At 38.3% G+C, this 17,818-nt stretch overlaps 2 protein-coding genes across 2 annotated transcripts; both read left to right on the top strand.

The window, feature by feature from the left end:
* The first annotated feature begins 1,267 nt into the window (after positions 1-1,267).
* LOC119083624 (transmembrane protein 120 homolog) lies at positions 1,268-17,593 on the top strand. The gene is made up of 8 exons (XM_037193359.1): positions 1,268-1,551; positions 1,630-1,663; positions 1,731-1,815; positions 16,174-16,309; positions 16,381-16,738; positions 16,811-17,088; positions 17,151-17,249; positions 17,323-17,593. Exons 1-8 carry the CDS (start codon positions 1,486-1,488, stop codon positions 17,407-17,409), a joined length of 1,143 nt encoding a protein of 380 aa, XP_037049254.1. The 5' UTR covers positions 1,268-1,485; the 3' UTR covers positions 17,410-17,593.
* LOC119083625 (lectizyme-like) lies at positions 11,693-12,775 on the top strand. The gene is made up of 2 exons (XM_037193360.1): positions 11,693-12,006; positions 12,078-12,775. The coding sequence occupies exons 1-2, from the start codon at positions 11,739-11,741 to the stop codon at positions 12,686-12,688; spliced, it is 879 nt and encodes a 292-aa protein (XP_037049255.1). The 5' UTR covers positions 11,693-11,738; the 3' UTR covers positions 12,689-12,775.
* Positions 17,594-17,818: the final 225 nt, after the last annotated feature.

Raw genomic sequence — 17,818 nt, 5'->3', positions numbered from 1 at the left:
GATTTGATTCTCGCCCTTACATCGCCGAAGCTTGAAAACTAATCGCTATGATTACTGTTTGAAACTGTTTGTGATGAGGCTATTTACGCTATTTACTGAACAGCACAGTTTTTTGTTGTATTGGAGATTTGCAACAAAGGGTTCGACGCAGAAATAAATTGAAAATACTTATGTCCGATGTTCAAGTTTTGTCAACAGAGAAAGTGGGTGTAGTGAGCAAAAGTCAAATTTTTCCAACATAGAAAGTGGTGTCATGTGTGGAACGTGAAAATTGCGGAAAATTTCGAAAATTAAGGAATAGCGATTTCGAAATATCTCGTCAAAATTACTGGCACTTCCGATATACTGTAGAAAGCTTCAATTTTATATGAAAAAGCAAAGATCAGAAGTTGTTGGTCTATCTCATTTTTTCATATATTTTTGACGTATCGTCAAAATCGTCAATCGTCTTTGTTAATAGCGTTGCCAACCTGAAGTGCCATTAGAAGAATTCAATACAAATTAAAACGATCAATTATTTCTGTGTATTAGGGGTTAACTGAGAGATTGATATTTCATTGTTAAACATTTGACGTTGCGGTTGCATTCAAACCTCAATCAATTTGGACCGAAAACGGGGGTTTTGCAAAAATGTTCTCGGATTTTTGGCCCATTAGATGAAAGATAATGTGCGTATCTGTCTTAGCGGTCTTGGCCGGCTGTTTTTAAACATTTTTAGACCCGAAAAAACCTAAAATCCGCTGGCCAAGACAGACACGCATATTACTATTCGTTAACGGTATATTTAAATATAATGTGGTATTTTGGGACCATTTCATAAATCCCGTCCTTTCTTGCAGTTTTTAGTGTCTCTCCCCAAGTAAAAATGAAAGTCTCAAAGGTTCGAAAAGAGACGTCTCACGGTCTCAAATCCTTTGTATTGTGAGACGTGAGACGTCTCTTTTCGAACCTTTGAGACTTTTATTTTTACTCGGGTCCCCTTATCCGCATATAGAAACATGTAGCTTCTCTCAAATCAAGGTTCTGAAAGAACAGGTTACGACACTTCTGAATTGATCACAAATTTTGACAAATAGATGCTTTTTATTGAACAGACTCATTACAGATTGTTTGAAAAGTCAACTTGATAAAAACTATTTTTTTCTTCAAAGTTGACCAAGTTGACATTTCAAAAAATCTGTAATCTGTCTCAAATAACCTAAAATACATCATTCTCTGCAGAAGACAAAATCATGTTGACTGGGACACCGCCAACCGTCATATTTTTTTTCCTTTTTCCGTGTTCTGGCAACACTGTATCAGTGGTAGAGAGCGTAACATCAACATATATTTTTGACATTTTCCAATTTCCAAAAAAAAAATTATATTTAGACATTCCGTTCGGCCTACATACTGTCGCGATTAAGAGCACTTTTACCGAAACAAAAAAACCATTTGTTCGGCCGAACATTTAAATGATATTTTCATCTTAAATTGAACACAACAATGACCAGCCTCGATCAATTAACGTCCGATTGGGAAGAGTTGTCCAATGAATACAAGGATCTCGAAGTAAATTTTCCTTCTATTTTGGATTTTTTGTCGATTTGTTTTTGTGTTCGGCTAATAAAACAGTGATCCTCTTTCCAGGTGGTTAACACCAATTATTTGGAACTGTTAGAAGGTGACATTTTTGTGCTATCGGATTTACTTTGAACAGAGAAATTTACCAATTTGTGTTTTTACTGAAGGTCTATACTCACTGCAACAGAAATGTACAAAAGACATCCAACATCAACGGTATCGGCTTAGTCAAATTTCCAGCAACCTAAAAACGTAAGTGATCCCAAAAAAACGTTGATTTTCACTTTTTCTATTTTTCTGACGGCATTATGCAATGAAGTGTAGCACTAATTACTGATGATAAAGCGGTTAATTTTGACGAGTTGTCAGTCGCGTTATCTCATAGACGGATTTTCGGTCTTTATACCGAACTGTGCTGTGATAAGATAACACTTGTTGTTCGAACATCTGTTATCGACAATAAGTGAACGAAGAGCTGTAGCTAATGTTCTCATAAAACAAACGAAGTAGAAGAATCTGTGCCAACAAATCAGGCGATACTTCCAACCAAAGGAAGTGGAAAATTTATTGCGATACGTATCCGTTAGCTGAACCATGTCAACTGGGTTTGCATTAGAATTTCAGGGACTAATGTCGAAACCGTAATCTCTGATACTTTGCTCCCTGGTTCATGGACCTTATTCATCGAATCTTTAATTTTAGCAAGAAGCTATTCAAACGTACAGTTCCTAATGGTGTTATGTCTAAGTATGAAATTAACGTGCAGATTTAGCAGATCTGAAGAGTAGGCCGTGTCACTTCGACGTTCTTTTTTGTGAAGGTGATCATTAAACTTGCAGTGGCTGGTTATGGCCATAACATCACAACTATACCCGTCTTAATTACCCTAAGTTTTACTCCACAGTACGGTGGGCTTACTTTCAGAAGTCTTCCTTCCTGGAACTTAAATCTATCAAAGACAAAGGGTTTTCGTATACATTTTGCTGTTTATAACGCCTCGACTGTCCGAACTTAATGTTTATATTTTTGCAGTCGTTGTCGATAACAGATTTGTATTCTTGAAGTCACGGCCTCAAAAGAAATGTTGGTGGCCTAACATGAAAATCCGGTCCTAGCACGTCACTGAGAATCTTAATATGTAGAAATTCTGCCGTTGAAGGGCAGCGCATTTTCTTCATTCAAAGTTGAGCTAAGGATTAGGAATTTTTATTTGTATCGAATCCAGAGAACAGCTTGGTTTAGAAACGTACCGACAGTGTATTCGTTGGGCGTATCAGTGTGTGTATCGATGAAATGTTTCTATCTTTTCAATCACGTATGCTACTTCTCTCGAATAAGAGTCCTTTTAGAAAATTAAACAGGGCGTTTAAAAGAGATCTCTCTGTTCGTAAATATGTCTGCCGATATACGCCAAACAAATGTGAGTTTGGCTCATTTTCTACCAATGTGTTTAATGGGGATTTCAACAATGCCGAGAAAAATAAATTTCACAGCATGACTGAGCTAATCCTCTCTATTGTCGTTCTTCTCGCGTTGTTATACTGTTCAACTCGCAATACTTTTCGAGAAAGATTTGAATTCTGAATTCTGTCGATGGTTAAGGTAACACCAGGCCAGTTCATAAGAAAACAAGGCATCAGAACAGTCGGAGCGTTTGCTGCGACTTAGCCCCGTACAACCCGTAATCCTATTTCGTCCGCAACCATAATACGTCCGTAGCCCTAATAAGCCCGGAACCCTAATACGTCTACAACCCTCTAATGCGTCTGTTACCAAAATTCAAGTCAAGTTGGGAATTGTCAAATTTACTGAAAGTGTTCATTTTTAAAATTGCGCATAGCGCAATTACGAAAGCCCGTACGAAGTACCTCTCAAATAAAACCAACAATTTACGACATTATTTTAGAAACCCAAATTTTTTTGCCAACTTTCCATTGGGTATTCAATTACCTCTCAAATAAAACAAAAACTAGCAAAATCGGTTGAGATTTACTCGATTTATGTGCAAAAAGCACTTAGGGCCGAGTAGCGGCCTTAGTCCAAGGGCGCAAATTTGAAACTTTTTTTGCCATCATTCTATTCGGCATTCAATTATCTCTCAAATGAAACAAAAACTAGCAAAATCGGATGAGATTTACTCGATTTATGTGCAAAAAACACTTAGGGCCGAGTAGCGGCCTTAGTCCAAGGGCCCAAATTTGAAAAAATTTTCGCCACGTTCTTTTCGGTATTCAATTACCTTCCATAAAAAACTAAATCTAGCACAATCGGATGAGATTTACTCGATTTATGTGCAAAAAACACTTAGGGCCGAGTAGCGGCCTTAGTCCAAGGGCCCAAATTTGAAACTTTTTTCGCCACGTTCTTTTCGGTATTCAATTACCTTCCATAAAAAACTAAATCTAGCACAATCGGATGAGATTTACTCGATTTATGTGCAAAAAACACTTAGGGCCGAGTAACGGCCTTAGTCCAAGGGCCCAAATTTGAAACTTTTTTTGCCATCATTCTATTCGGCATTCAACTATCTCTCAAATGAAACAAAATCTAGCAAAATCGGATGAGATTTACTCGATTTATGTGCAAAAAACACTTAGGGCCGAGTAGCGGCCTTAGTCCAAGGGCCCAAATTTGAAACATTTTTTGCCATCATTCTATTCGGTATTCAATTATCTCTCAAATAAAACAAAATCTAGCAAAATCGGATGAGATTTACTCGATTTATGTGCAAAAAACACTTAGGGCCGAGTAGCGGCCTTAGTCCAAGGGCCCAAATTTGAAACTTTTTTCGCCACGTTCTTTTCGGTATTCAATTACCTTCCATAAAAAACTAAATCTGGCAAAATCGGATGAGATTTACTCGATTTATGTGGAAAAAACACTTAGGGCCGAGTAACGACCTTTGAGCCCTCCCAACAAGCTCGCGTTGCATCCTACACAAAAACAATGTTCAGCAACTTTGTTCTACTCGTCAATACCTTTCATTTGATATATCACAAGCAGCTATTACGTGCGTATTTCGGTAGATATCGTCGAAAGACTGAAAAACACCTATAGGGCCCTAGCTCTGGAAGGGCCGACCCTACCATGCCCATTTTCGAACTTGACCTTACTTTTGTCGATACCAATCGGGAAAAAAAAGAATTTTGAAAAAAGGTTGTGATTTGCTCAAGCTAGAGGGGTCACGGACGGACGGACGGACGGACGGACGGACATTTTTTTTATTGCGGATTCGTCATCTATGAACATAACCAAAAGCTTTGCCCTTACTGTCTGCTTCCAATTCGACGTGTTACAAACGGCATCGGTCCGTCCGTCCGTGACCCCTCTAGCTAGAGTAAATCACAACCTTTTTTCAAAATTCTTTTTTTCCCCGATTGGTATGGACAAAAGTAAGGTCAAGTTCGAAAATGGGCATGGTAGGGCCGGCCCTTCCAGAGCTAGGGCCCTATAGGTGTTTTTCAGTCTTTCGCCGATATCTACCGAAATACGCACGCAATAGCTGCTTGTGATATATCAAATGAAAGGTATTGACAAGTAGAACAAAGTTGCTGAACATTGTTTTTGGGTAAGATGCAATGTGGGCTTGTTGGGATGGCTCAAAGGTCGTTACTCGGCCCTAAGTGTTTTTTGCACATAAATCGAGTAAATCTCATCCGATTTTGCTAGATTTAGTTTTTTATGAAAGGTAATTGAATACCGAAAAGAACGTGGGGAAAAAAGTTTCAAATTCGGGCCCTTGGACTAAGGCCGCTACTCGGCCCTAAGTCGTTTTTGCACATAAATCGAATAAATCTCATCCGATTTTGCTAGTTTTTGTTTCATTTTAGAGATAAGTGAATGCCGAATAGAATGATGGCAAAAAAAGTTTCAAATTTGGGTCCTTGGACTAAGGCCGCTACTCGGCCCTAAGGATTTTTTGCACATAAATCGAGTAAATCTCATCCGATTTTGCTAGATTTAGTTTCTTATGAAAGGTAATTGAATACCGAAAAGAACGTTGCGAAAAAAGTTTCAAATTTGGGCCCTTGGACTAAGGCCGCTACTCGGCCCTAAGTGTTTTTTGCACATAAATCGAGTAAATCTCATCCGATTTTGCTAGATTTAGTTTTCTATGGAAGGTAATTGAATACCGAAAAGAACGTGGCTAAAAAAGTTTCAAATTTGGGCCCTTGGACTAAGGCCGCTACTCGACCCTAAGTATTTTTTGCACATAAATCGAGTAAATCTCATCCGATTTTGCTAGATTTAGTTTCATTTGAGAGATAATTGAATGTCGAATAGAATGATGGCAAAAAAAGTTTCAAATTTGGGCCCTTGGACTAAGGCCGCTACTCGGCCCTAAGTGTTTTTTGCACATAAATCGAGTAAATCTCATCCGATTTTGTTAGTTTTTGTTTCGTTTCGTTTGAGAGATAATTGAATACCGAAAAGAACGTGGCGAAAAAAGTTTCAAATTGGGTCCCTTGGACTAAGGCCACTACTTGGCCCTAAGTGTTTTTTGCACATAAATCGAGTAAATCTCATCCGATTTTGCTAGATTTAGTTTTCTATGGAAGGTAATTGAATACCGAAAAGAACGTTGCGAAAAAAGTTTCAAATTTGGGCCCTTGGACTAAGGCCGCTACTCGGCCCTAAGTGTTTTTTGCACATAAATCGAGTAAATCTCATCCGATTTTGCTAGATTTAGTTTTCTATGGAAGGTAATTGAATACCGAAAAGAACGTGGCTAAAAAAGTTTCAAATTTGGGCCCTTGGACTAAGGCCGCTACTCGACCCTAAGTATTTTTTGCACATAAATCGAGTAAATCTCATCCGATTTTGCTAGATTTAGTTTCATTTGAGAGATAATTGAATGTCGAATAGAATGATGGCAAAAAAAGTTTCAAATTTGGGCCCTTGGACTAAGGCCGCTACTCGGCCCTAAGTGTTTTTTGCACATAAATCGAGTAAATCTCATCCGATTTTGTTAGTTTTTGTTTCGTTTCGTTTGAGAGATAATTGAATACCGAAAAGAACGTGGCGAAAAAAGTTTCAAATTGGGTCCCTTGGACTAAGGCCACTACTTGGCCCTAAGTGTTTTTTGCACATAAATCGAGTAAATCTCATCCGATTTTGCTAGATTTAGTTTTCTATGGAAGGTAATTGAATACCGAAAAGAACGTGGCTAAAAAAGTTTCAAATTTAGGCCCTTGGACTAAGGCCGCTACTCGACCCTAAGTATTTTTTGCACATAAATCGAGTAAATCTCATCCGATTTTGCTAGATTTAGTTTCATTTGAGAGATAATTGAATGTCGAATAGAATGATGGCAAAAAAAGTTTCAAATTTGGGCCCTTGGACTAAGGCCGCTACTCGGCCCTAAGTGTTTTTTGCACATAAATCGAGTAAATCTCATCCGATTTTGTTAGTTTTTGTTTCGTTTCGTTTGAGAGATAATTGAATACCGAAAAGAACGTGGCGAAAAAAGTTTCAAATTGGGTCCCTTGGACTAAGGCCACTACTTGGCCCTAAGTGTTTTTTTGCACATAAATCGAGTAAATCTCATCCGATTTTGCTAGATTTAGTTTTCTATGGAAGGTAATTGAATACCGAAAAGAACGTTGCGAAAAAAGTTTCAAATTTGGGCCCTTGGACTAAGGCCGCTACTCGGCCCTAAGTGTTTTTTGCACATAAATCGAGTAAATCTCATCCGATTTTGCTAGATTTAGTTTTCTATGGAAGGTAATTGAATACCGAAAAGAACGTGGCTAAAAAAGTTTCAAATTTGGGCCCTTGGACTAAGGCCGCTACTCGACCCTAAGTATTTTTTGCACATAAATCGAGTAAATCTCATCCGATTTTGTTAGTTTTTGTTTCGTTTCGTTTGAGAGATAATTGAATACCGAAAAGAACGTGGCGAAAAAAGTTTCAAATTTGGCCCCTTGGACTAAGGCCGCTACTCGGCCCTAAGTGTTTTTTGCACATAAATCGAGTAAATCTCATCCGATTTTGCTAGATTTTGTTTCATTTGAGAGATAGTTGAATGTCGAATAGAATGATGGCAAAAAATGTTTCAAATTTGGGCCCTTGGACTAAGGCCGCTACTCGGCCCTAAGTGTTTTTTGCACATAAATCGAGTAAATCTCATCCGATTTTGCTAGATTTTGTTTCATTTGAGAGATAGTTGAATGCCGAATAGAATGATGGCAAAAAAAGTTTCAAATTTGGGCCCTTGGACTAAGGCCGTTACTCGGCCCTAAGTGTTTTTTGCACATAAATCGAGTAAATCTCATCCGATTTTGCTAGATTTAGTTTTTTATGGAAGGTAATTGAATACCGAAAAGAACGTGGCGAAAAAAGTTTCAAATTTGGGCCCTTGGACTAAGGCCGCTACTCGGCCCTAAGTGTTTTTTGCACATAAATCGAGTAAATCTCATCCGATTGTGCTAGATTTAGTTTTTTATGGAAGGTAATTGAATACCGAAAAGAACGTGGCGAAAATTTTTTCAAATTTGGGCCCTTGGACTAAGGCCGCTACTCGGCCCTAAGTGTTTTTTGCACATAAATCGAGTAAATCTCATCTGATTTTGCTAGTTTTTGTTTCATTTGAGAGATAATTGAATGTCGAATAGAATGATGGCAAAAAAAGTTTCAAATTTGGGCCCTTGGACTAAGGCCGCTACTCGGCCCTAAGTGTTTTTTGCACATAAATCGAGTAAATCTCATCCGATTTTGTTAGTTTTTGTTTCGTTTCGTTTGAGAGATAATTGAATACCGAAAAGAACGTGGCTAAAAAAGTTTCAAATTTAGGCCCTTGGACTAAGGCCGCTACTCGACCCTAAGTATTTTTTGCACATAAATCGAGTAAATCTCATCCGATTTTGCTAGATTTAGTTTTCTATGGAAGGTAATATAATACAGAAAAGAACGTGGCGAAAAAAGTTTCAAATTTGGGCCCTTGAACTAAGGCCGCTGCTCGGCCCTAAGTGTTTTTTGCACATAAATCGAGTATATTTCATCAGATTTTGCTACTTTTTGTTTCGTTTGACAGATAATTCAATACCGAAAGAAAGTTGGGATAAAAAAATTCGGATTCCTAAGATTACATCGTAAACTTTTGTTTTATACTTGAGAAGTACTTCGTACGGGCTTTTGTAATTGCGCTAAGCGCAATTTTAAAGATGAACGCTTACAGTTTACAATTTGCAAAAATAGACAATGATGTCAAGTACGCAATAAGGTTACGGAAGCATTTTGATATCGGACGAATAAGGGTTACGGGCTTATTAGGGCTATGGACGTATAATGGTTTCGGGCTAAATAGGTTTACGGGTCGTACGGGGCTCAGTCGTAGCAAACTCTCCGACTGTTCTGATGCCTTGTTTTTATTGCGGATTCGTCATCTATGAACATAACCAAATGCTTTGCCCTTACTGTCTGCTTCCAATTCGATGTGTTACAAACGGCATATTAATCTTATAAGCCACCAGTACTTCGTACGGGGCTAAAAACCCAGAAGGGAGCCAGAAAAATCGTCTGAATCAGACAAAAACCTCTTAGAAGAGGAAGGGTGACGCAAGTCCTTTACTTACAAAAGTATTGATATCAGAAAGGGTGACGCTCAAGGCTCCGATACGCAAAAATTTAACTTTAACACCAATTCTTTATATTAAAAAAATTGCGTCACAAATGGCAGATGATTTCGGTTCTATTTCAAAAGTAATTCTACTTTCGACTCTACGAGAATTCAGTTTTCTCTTTTTTTATTTCCATTTATTTAGTTTATTTTCATTTGCTTTTTTTTATTAAAATTAAAATTATAAAGATTGAAGTTAGACGCTTTCAAGAAACCTCTATGGATATTCAAAATGTTTGCGAAGTTTTAAGAGGTATTAATTCGGATTGCACCTGTGTAAGCTTAACTTCTTTTATGTTAAAAATTTATAGTTGTAGAAATAGTTGTAATAGTGCCACGACAATTAATCACTCAGTTAGGAGGATGACAAAAATAATTTTTAATAAATTTGTTGTTTGGTTGTCCTCATCATCTGCCATTTGTGACGCAATTTTTTTAATATAAAGAATTGGTGTTAAAGTTAAATTTTTATGTATCGGAGCCTTGAGCGTCACCCTTTCTGATATCAATACTTTTGTAAGTAAAGGACCTGCGTCACCCTTCCTCTTCTAAGAGGTTTTTGTCTGATGTCAGTACTTTTGTAAGTTTTAAGGTTACAGCGCCAGTTATAACATATCAAAACCACATTTGAAACAGAAAAATCCAACTACCCGACAATTTTCATATTTGCCACTGTTTTCTGCTTCTAAAACACTGAGACTTTGTCGAAGACACCAACCTTAAAATTGAAACACTTTTCCAGTTTTGGTCATTTTAAATGACTCATTTCGCCCGTATTCTACTTCCAAAATTCTGAGACTTTGCCGAAGACACCAATTCTCCATCTGCCATACATTTCGAAAAATGTCTAAAAACATAAAATTGAAACACTTTTCCAGTTTTGTTCATTTTGCCCGTTTTCTACTCTCAAAACTCTAAGACTTTGCCGAAGAAACCAACCTTCCATCTGCCACAGTTCTCCAGATAAATCTAAAAACTGATAGTGACCAAATTTTTCCAGTTTTTGCACATAAGGCCATATTCTACTTCCAAAACTCTGAGACTTTGCCGAAGAAACGAACGTTCCATCTGTCATAGTTCCTGAGATAAATCTAAAAACTGATAGTGACCAAATTTTTGCACATACGGCCATTTTCTACTCCAAAACTGAAAGTAAAAAACATTCCAGTTTCATCTCCAAACAGCCTACATATCATAACATATCGAGAAACACATGCAAATACTTACACACACATATAAAACGTTAATTTTACATTTTAATATATGGGGCTTGTATGGGAACTTCCGAAAGCCCTAGCTCCTAAACGAGATCATGTCGACCCAAATTTTTTTTTGCCAAAAGTCTTAGAATCATGCCCAGAAAGTACTCCCAAAATTTCAGCAAAATCGTAGGCGCCGCTCTCGAGATAGATTCCACAAGCAAGCAAACAAACAAACAAGCAAAGGTTGGTAAAATTCATCATTTCAGAATGGGTCAAATATGACCTTTACCATAGAAAAATCTAGACTTTGAAATGCAATATCTCGGCCAATTTTGAACCTTATGAGACGTGCGATAGCTCGTTGAACTCGTATTGACGCCCAGAAAACGATTAACATACTTTAAGAGTCGTGGGAGCCAAGGGGAAAAAGTCAAAAAGTTGCTGTATATAATATGTTCCTTAGTCCCTAAAAATTTTTTTTTATTTTTTTGTAGTGTGGACTTGCGTCACGCCTGCTTACTAACGTGCAGGCATGATCCCCTGCAGTTCTATGGTTATAAGATAAGGAAGACAGTTGACCATGAAGACGTCCCTTATTCGTTGAAACTTTTTAGAGTTCTGTCCAGATGTTAGTCGAAAAAATGACCAAAAACTTAAGAAATATCGAGTGTCTAGAACAAAGAAGTGGTAGAAACGTCAGGATTCGACATTTTATGTTACACGAAAAAGCTTTTGTAAAAGTGAATTGAAATTTGTATAGGGAAACTTTTCATAATCCTTGAACCGAAATCAGGTAGAGGGGAAGTAGTTGCGAAATGTCTGTGCAAGAACCACTGGTTTTAGCATTCCGAATTGTAGCTTGTAGCCTCGCTTGTAGCTTTCAGATAACAGCACTTTTATGAAAAATAAATTGGAAATGGCCAGGGAAAATGGCCTCAAAGTTGATGAATTTTCCGGGACAACTGATGGTCGTACCATATCAGTGAACGTTTACGAGAAGGGTATGATGGACCGTGTCATAAAATGCATACAATTTTATGCATAAATTCACATTGGCTACCAAATCTCTTACTCTGTGAACTAACACAATTCAGGACCACACTAAATTGTGCATTGATTCCCGTTGTTCCCGTTTCTTATAAGTTAAGCTGTCGTGTATTTTTATCTGCATCATTGCCGACATCATCGTGAAGGAAATCTAATTAAAAACCGAAAATACAAAATCAATCAGTGAACGTGTGGACATTTTCAAGAGATAATCGACACCGATATCACTTTGACAATTTAAAAGCAATCAGATCACATCAATTGAAGTTTCAGTTTATCTTCGTTCACCGTATCGAATAGTCGCAAAGATGAAAATTCAATCAATTCTTGTCCTTGGTGTTATTCTGACAGCACAAGCTGCTCGCTTAACATCCCCACTGTTCAAAATTCACAATGGCATTCTTGTTCCAACTGGTAAAGGATCCGCAAGTGGATCTTCATCGCATGGACGAATCGTAGGTGGCGGTGATGCCGAGATGGGAAGTGCACCGTGGATGGTATCATTACAGTGGGGAATTGTTAGGCCATCTCATTTTTGCGGCGGAACGATCATCAATCCTAATTGGGTGTTAACCGGTAAGGTTCAGACTGCATCTTTCTACTCATGTGGTACATCGACACGTCTTTTTTTCCCCACTCATTGCTAGCTGGTCATTGTGTCCAAGCATTTCCAAGTTACGGAATAGCAGTTGTGATCGCCGGCTTACATAATTTGAGCGAATTTGGGGGAACCGAACAAGTGCGACATGTGACACGAAGCAATATGTGGTCACATGAAGAGTTCAATGACGCTGAGAATTACTACAGTCCTCACGATATCGGTCTCCTGGTATTCCAAACACCGTTCGCATTCGACTACTTTGTCAATGCGATTGCACTGCCTTCACCCAACGAAATGCATACCGGCATGGCCACCCTGCATGGATGGGGCAGTAATTCGAGTTCGTTCTATCCGACTTTCCCAGACATACTTCAAACGGTTGACATGCCCATCATTCCGATCGAAACATGCAGGAGTGCTTGGAATCTTGAGCCGGAGCTGCTGCACGACAATCACATTTGTGGCGGTTTGCTAGGAGGTGCAGTCAGTGCTTGTGATTTGGATAGAGGTGGTGCACTAACACAGAATGAGGAAATTGTTGGAATTGTTAGTTTTGGCCATTTTCCCTGTGCTCAGCCGGATATTCCGTCAGTTTATGTACGTGTTAGCGCCTACATATCGTGGATTGAAGACACCATCGATAATGTTCAGCTTTGAAAACACGCTAGATTGTGACGGACATGTGGTTAAATAAATATGACTCACAATGAAGATATGCCACAAACGGAGTTTCAGTTTCTATTTTTGTAGCATTTTTCGTGCTGTGATGATGCGACAAAACTTTGCCACTCAACATGTAGTAGAAGCTGATATACTTACAGAGAATGATAAATTAGTCTGCCTTACGTTATTCGACGACCAATCTTAACTCTTATGCAACAAACAAGCCATAGTTTTAAATGTTGGATGAGAATCTGTTTAAATTGTTGTGATAAAACACATTGACATGACGTAGGAACTTGTCGGACGTTATCATCTCTACTCTGAATGAAAACAAAACTTAGTAAGCTTTTCTGAAGAATATGTGATAACGGAAACGAGTGGCGACATTTCTACACCGTCAATATCGTCAGGAACGAGATTATCGTTCTAAAAACGATAATACTGTCCCGTGGACAGGACGTTTTTTGGAACCGATTTTGTCATAAAACGATAGTGTCGTTCAGAGAACGATATTATCGGCCACAGGCACAGCACTGCTTCTAGCATGAACATAGAAAAAATTCGGAGGCTGATGAAATCACACTAGGTACTGAGTTTCTCCTGCAAAGATAGATGAAAATGAGTTGTTTCATTGTATGAGTTGGAACATACAAAACAATCCTAAGCGGTAGCTGTTATCACTAAAACTTCCAAATGTGACACTTAAAAATTCAGTGTTCATGATGGGAGCAGTGATGTGTCACAGGCACTATTCACGCTACTCGCCTATATTTTTTGTCGAAGTGTTTAGGGGGTGGTCACAGGACAATTCCAGGTGACGTGCAAGGACATGATTTTCACATAACTTGTTTCTTCATTTGATATCGACAACGACAAGAAAAACATAGCTAACGCCGACCCGTACGAAACACCTATTCGTATCAAAAGCCTTTAATGTGAAACTCTTCATTTCTCTTACTTCATTTTCTTCTCTGCTGAAAAACTATTCTCCCTTTAAAATCACTTACATTATCCACTCTTTGCCTTGTTATCATATACAACTAAATTGCCGGAGGCAATATAGACAGCCCCGTACGAAGACAAATTTCATAAATTCCTATTTAAACAGCTATATACCGCTATATTTAACTATATTTCACTATAAATAAACATTTCACAGAGGAATATATGCTATTATATAGCTCAATATGCCTGTATATAGCTCAATATAGCTGTATATAGGTATATATAGATGTCCGTATATGGGATGCCGAAAACGACCAACACATATAATCAATTCCTTCTCTGTTAACAGAAACTATCTAAGTACCATTTTTCCAAAGATATATCACTTTTACTAAAATCCAATATGGCCGCCGACAGCCATTTTGTTAGGAGACCGGAAGTAGTACTGACGCTTTACATTCATTAATACCTTTCAAACAAAAAAAAATCATGAAATTCGGTCAAAATTTATTCGAGATATTGACAAAATACTCCACGTTCACTGTACGGCCGAGTAGCCGGATGAGAGCTCACTCCAAGAGACCCAGCTCACGCTCCGATGAACTTAATTTCATAAACTTTTTTTTCCCTGTTTGGTACGGTCAATACCTGGCTAATAAAGCTAAAATTGTCGAAATCTGTTCAAATTCGGGTTTATGAGAAGGAGAAAAGAAGGTTTATGAAATTATGTTCTCCGGAGCGTGAGCTAGGTCTCTTGGAGTGAGCTCTTATCTGGCTACTCGGCCGTACAGTGAACGTGGAGTATTTTCTCAATATCTCGAGTAAATTTTGACCGAATTTCATGAATTTTTTTTTGTTTGAAAGATTACAACGAATCTAAAGCGTCAGTGTTATTTCCGGTATTCTAACAAAATGGCTGCCGGCGGCCATATTGGATTTTAGTAAAAGTGAAATATCTTGGTAAAAATGGTACTTTCTGGTAACAGAGAAGGAATTGATTATATGTGTTGGTCGTTTTCGGCATCCCATATATGGACATCTATACACAACTATATACAGCTATATTGAGCTATATACAGGCATATAGAGCTATATAATAGCATATATTCCTCTGTGAAATGTTTATTTACAGTGAAATATAGGTAAATATAGCGGTATATAGCTGTTTAAATAGGAATTTATGAAATTTGACTTCGTACGGGGCTGTCTATATTGCCTCCGGCAATTTAATTGTATATGACAACAAGGAAAAGAGTGGATGTTGTAAGTGATGTTAAAGGACGAATAGCTTCTTAGTAGAGAAGAGTATGAAGTAAGAGAAATGAAGAGTTTCACATTAAGGGCTTTTGATACGAATAGGTGTTTTGTACGGGTCGGCGTCAGCTATGTTTTTTTTTCGATTTGGCATCTCTAGACAACCACAATATGTTTCCCCTTACTCGGGGAGTCCAATTCGACGTGTTACAAACCAGGCATGAGCGCCGACGGAGAAACCTCGGCGGCGGCTAGCCGAAAAAAATTTCTCGGCGGCGGCGAAAAAGTCGGCTTGAGCCGGCTTAAAACGGCTCGGCTGGAGGTTCCTTTTAACTTTTTTTTTCAAAATAAAAACGTTTCGATAAATTCATGGAAAATGAACTAGTAAGCATGAAAATGAAATTGTACGGAAAGCGAAAATGTAGGTAGATTAGGTTGTTCAAAGTGCAAGTGGAACTGGTCTTGTTACAAGCAAGTCTCTAAGTCTAAGGTTCACTAACACGTCAAGTTTTATTGCCTCAAAATGGAAAATCATGCTCCGGTACACTCATTTAACTCATTAAGAAAATGGTTTACGAGAAGAAATGGAAAGCTCACGAAAATCAAGTAAAAATTGAAAAGAAAAAAAAATCGAGAAAATTCGCAAAGATCGATAAAGTTTTCTCAAATTTGTGAATTAACTGATTGTGCGCCTTCGGCTCGTTCCGCAAAGGTCATACTTGCCAAAACAACAAACTTAGAAGCGAGGACGTAATATACCATTCTGGAAAATTCATGAAAATTCGAGAAAATTTTCAAAATTTTCTTAATTTTGAAAAAAAAAATTCAAAAAGTACTTGAGCTGCTTAGGATCAACAGGAATCTCGGTTTTCAAAATTATTTCACCCATTCACCTTTCGAAATCTTTATTTCATTTTCCAGCCGTTTCAAGCCGGCTTGAGCCGTGTTTTTGGCACCGGCTCGGCTGCGGCGCGGCTTGCTCAAAAATGGCCGGCGGCGGCTTGATCGGCGGCTTATTTTCGGTGGCGCTCATGCCTGTTAGAAACGTATGCGTAAACCTATAAGACCCCAGTACTTCGTACGGGTCTAATTATAATATCGGACTGTCGAGACGTTATGTATACGAAAACCAAAAGAGTCACAGACTTTGCATCGACCACTTTAAACAACAGAAGGAACAGATTTACATCTCATTAACCTGTCTGTTTCTCCATTTTTGCAGTCCATTTAATAATCGCTTCTGTACAAGACCAATAAACATTTTCTATCATTCGTTGCAGTTATCAAAACAAAAACATCACAACACCAGACGACCGTGAAGTGTTAGCTGAACTTAAGAAAAATGTAATGAAAAGGAAGGCACAACTGTACGAAATCGAACAATCGTTGCCGCAAAAGAATAGCTTGTATTTGAAGGTATAAATTGAAAACGCTGCCGAAAAAAGGTTCCATTATTTTCCATCCGACAACAATCCATCTGTTTCCAGATCATTCTGGGCAATGTGAACGTTTCCATACTGAATCGCAACGACAAAGTGCGATACAAAGACGACTATGAGAAATTCAAATTAATTTTGAATGGAATTGGCCTGTTCATGGCCATAATTAATTTGCTGTTCAACAACCGGGCTCTGGAGCTGTCGTTCATATTCCTGTTGGTCTGGTATTACTGTACGTTGACGATCCGCGAATCCATTTTAAAGGTGAACGGTTCACGCATCAAGGGATGGTGGCGGGCTCATCACTTCATATCAACAGTCTGCGCAGGTGTATTACTGGTATGGCCTCAGGGTGAACCGTGGCAGCTGTTTCGGCATAAATTTATGTATTTCAATGCATACATCAGTGAGTCACACTCGCATTTCGCTGTCCAATTATAATCGTAATCGGTGGTGCTCCCTTCTCCATTTCACACAGGTTTCGTTCAATATCTACAGTTCAGGTACCAGAAAGGCGTACTGTATCGATTAAAGGCACTCGGCGAACGTCACAATATGGACATTACCATTGAAGGTTTTCATTCGTGGATGTGGCGTGGACTGAGCTTTCTACTGCCATTCCTATTCGCTGGCTACGTCTATCAAGCTTACAATTCCTGGACATTGTATCAATTATCATTCCACAAAGATGCGCCCTGGCAGGTGCTTGCGTTGAGCATTTTGTTTTTCATACTGTTCGTCGGTAACACAACAACGGTAAGTTGAATGTGGGAATAGTTTTCAGCCCACATGCTAATCGATTCGTCTTGAAATGGCAGACACTGCTGGTCGTACCACAAAAGATCCGAGAAAGAATGAAGGAACGCTACCGTCTGATGAGCTTATCATGGTCGATGAAGGCAAGGCGGAAAATTCGGGTTCGTTTTTCAAATAAACAAAAAATGCAATTGAACGGATGGTTGAGTTTTCTGTTTTGTTGGTGACTTGCAGGGAGACAAAGGTCTTTCCAGAACCTCGTCAGATGCCAAAGAAGAACGGAAAGAGTTCACAACAGAAGCTGAGAAGAAATCTTCTTAAATGCAGTGCGATATCAACTTGGTCTTTTGTCTCTATTCTACACAAATTTAATGGTACCGGCGTCGTTTTCTGATCGTAATTTATTGAATTTGGTTTTATTGTAATTTTTATTTCGTTTTTTTTTAACCTGAAATTTGTTTAATGTTTTGCAATTTAAAATACAATTTGAAAGAAACAAAAAATGTCGTTCGTGCAGTTGTTTTCCAATGTTGTTGTGATGGATTCTTTTGAAAAACAGCCTACCGAAATCGGACGCATTTTCTAGTGGAATTTTCTGCATGTTCCTAGAAAGGACTTCGACTCTAGAAGCCAAAACCACTTTCAAAAAAATTCTTCGAAGTTTGTGTAGCTGGTGAAGGGTGAGCAAAAACCGAAAACTTGCACTTTTCTTACAAAGATTTCTCCAGTT

The sequence above is a fragment of the Bradysia coprophila genome, unplaced genomic scaffold (genome assembly GCF_014529535.1).
Source record: "Bradysia coprophila strain Holo2 unplaced genomic scaffold, BU_Bcop_v1 contig_70, whole genome shotgun sequence".
In the NCBI taxonomy this organism is placed as follows: Eukaryota; Metazoa; Arthropoda; class Insecta; order Diptera; family Sciaridae; genus Bradysia; species Bradysia coprophila.
This window is presented reverse-complemented; position numbering and strand designations above follow the sequence as displayed.

What these genes read in the sequence shown, in the direction of transcription:
- LOC119083624 (XM_037193359.1), top strand. Translation starts at nt 1,486, where the DNA reads ATGACCAGCCTCGATCAATTAACGTCCGATTGGGAAGAGTTGTCCAAT. An exon ending in ATGAATACAAGGATCTCGAA is followed by an intron (nt 1,552 to 1,629) that starts GTAAATTTTCCT and finishes TCCTCTTTCCAG; the next exon opens with GTGGTTAACACCAATTATTT. An exon ending in AGAATAGCTTGTATTTGAAG is followed by an intron (nt 16,310 to 16,380) that starts GTATAAATTGAA and finishes ATCTGTTTCCAG; the next exon opens with ATCATTCTGGGCAATGTGAA.
- LOC119083625 (XM_037193360.1), top strand. Translation starts at nt 11,739, where the DNA reads ATGAAAATTCAATCAATTCTTGTCCTTGGTGTTATTCTGACAGCACAA. An exon ending in TCCTAATTGGGTGTTAACCG is followed by an intron (nt 12,007 to 12,077) that starts GTAAGGTTCAGA and finishes ACTCATTGCTAG; the next exon opens with CTGGTCATTGTGTCCAAGCA.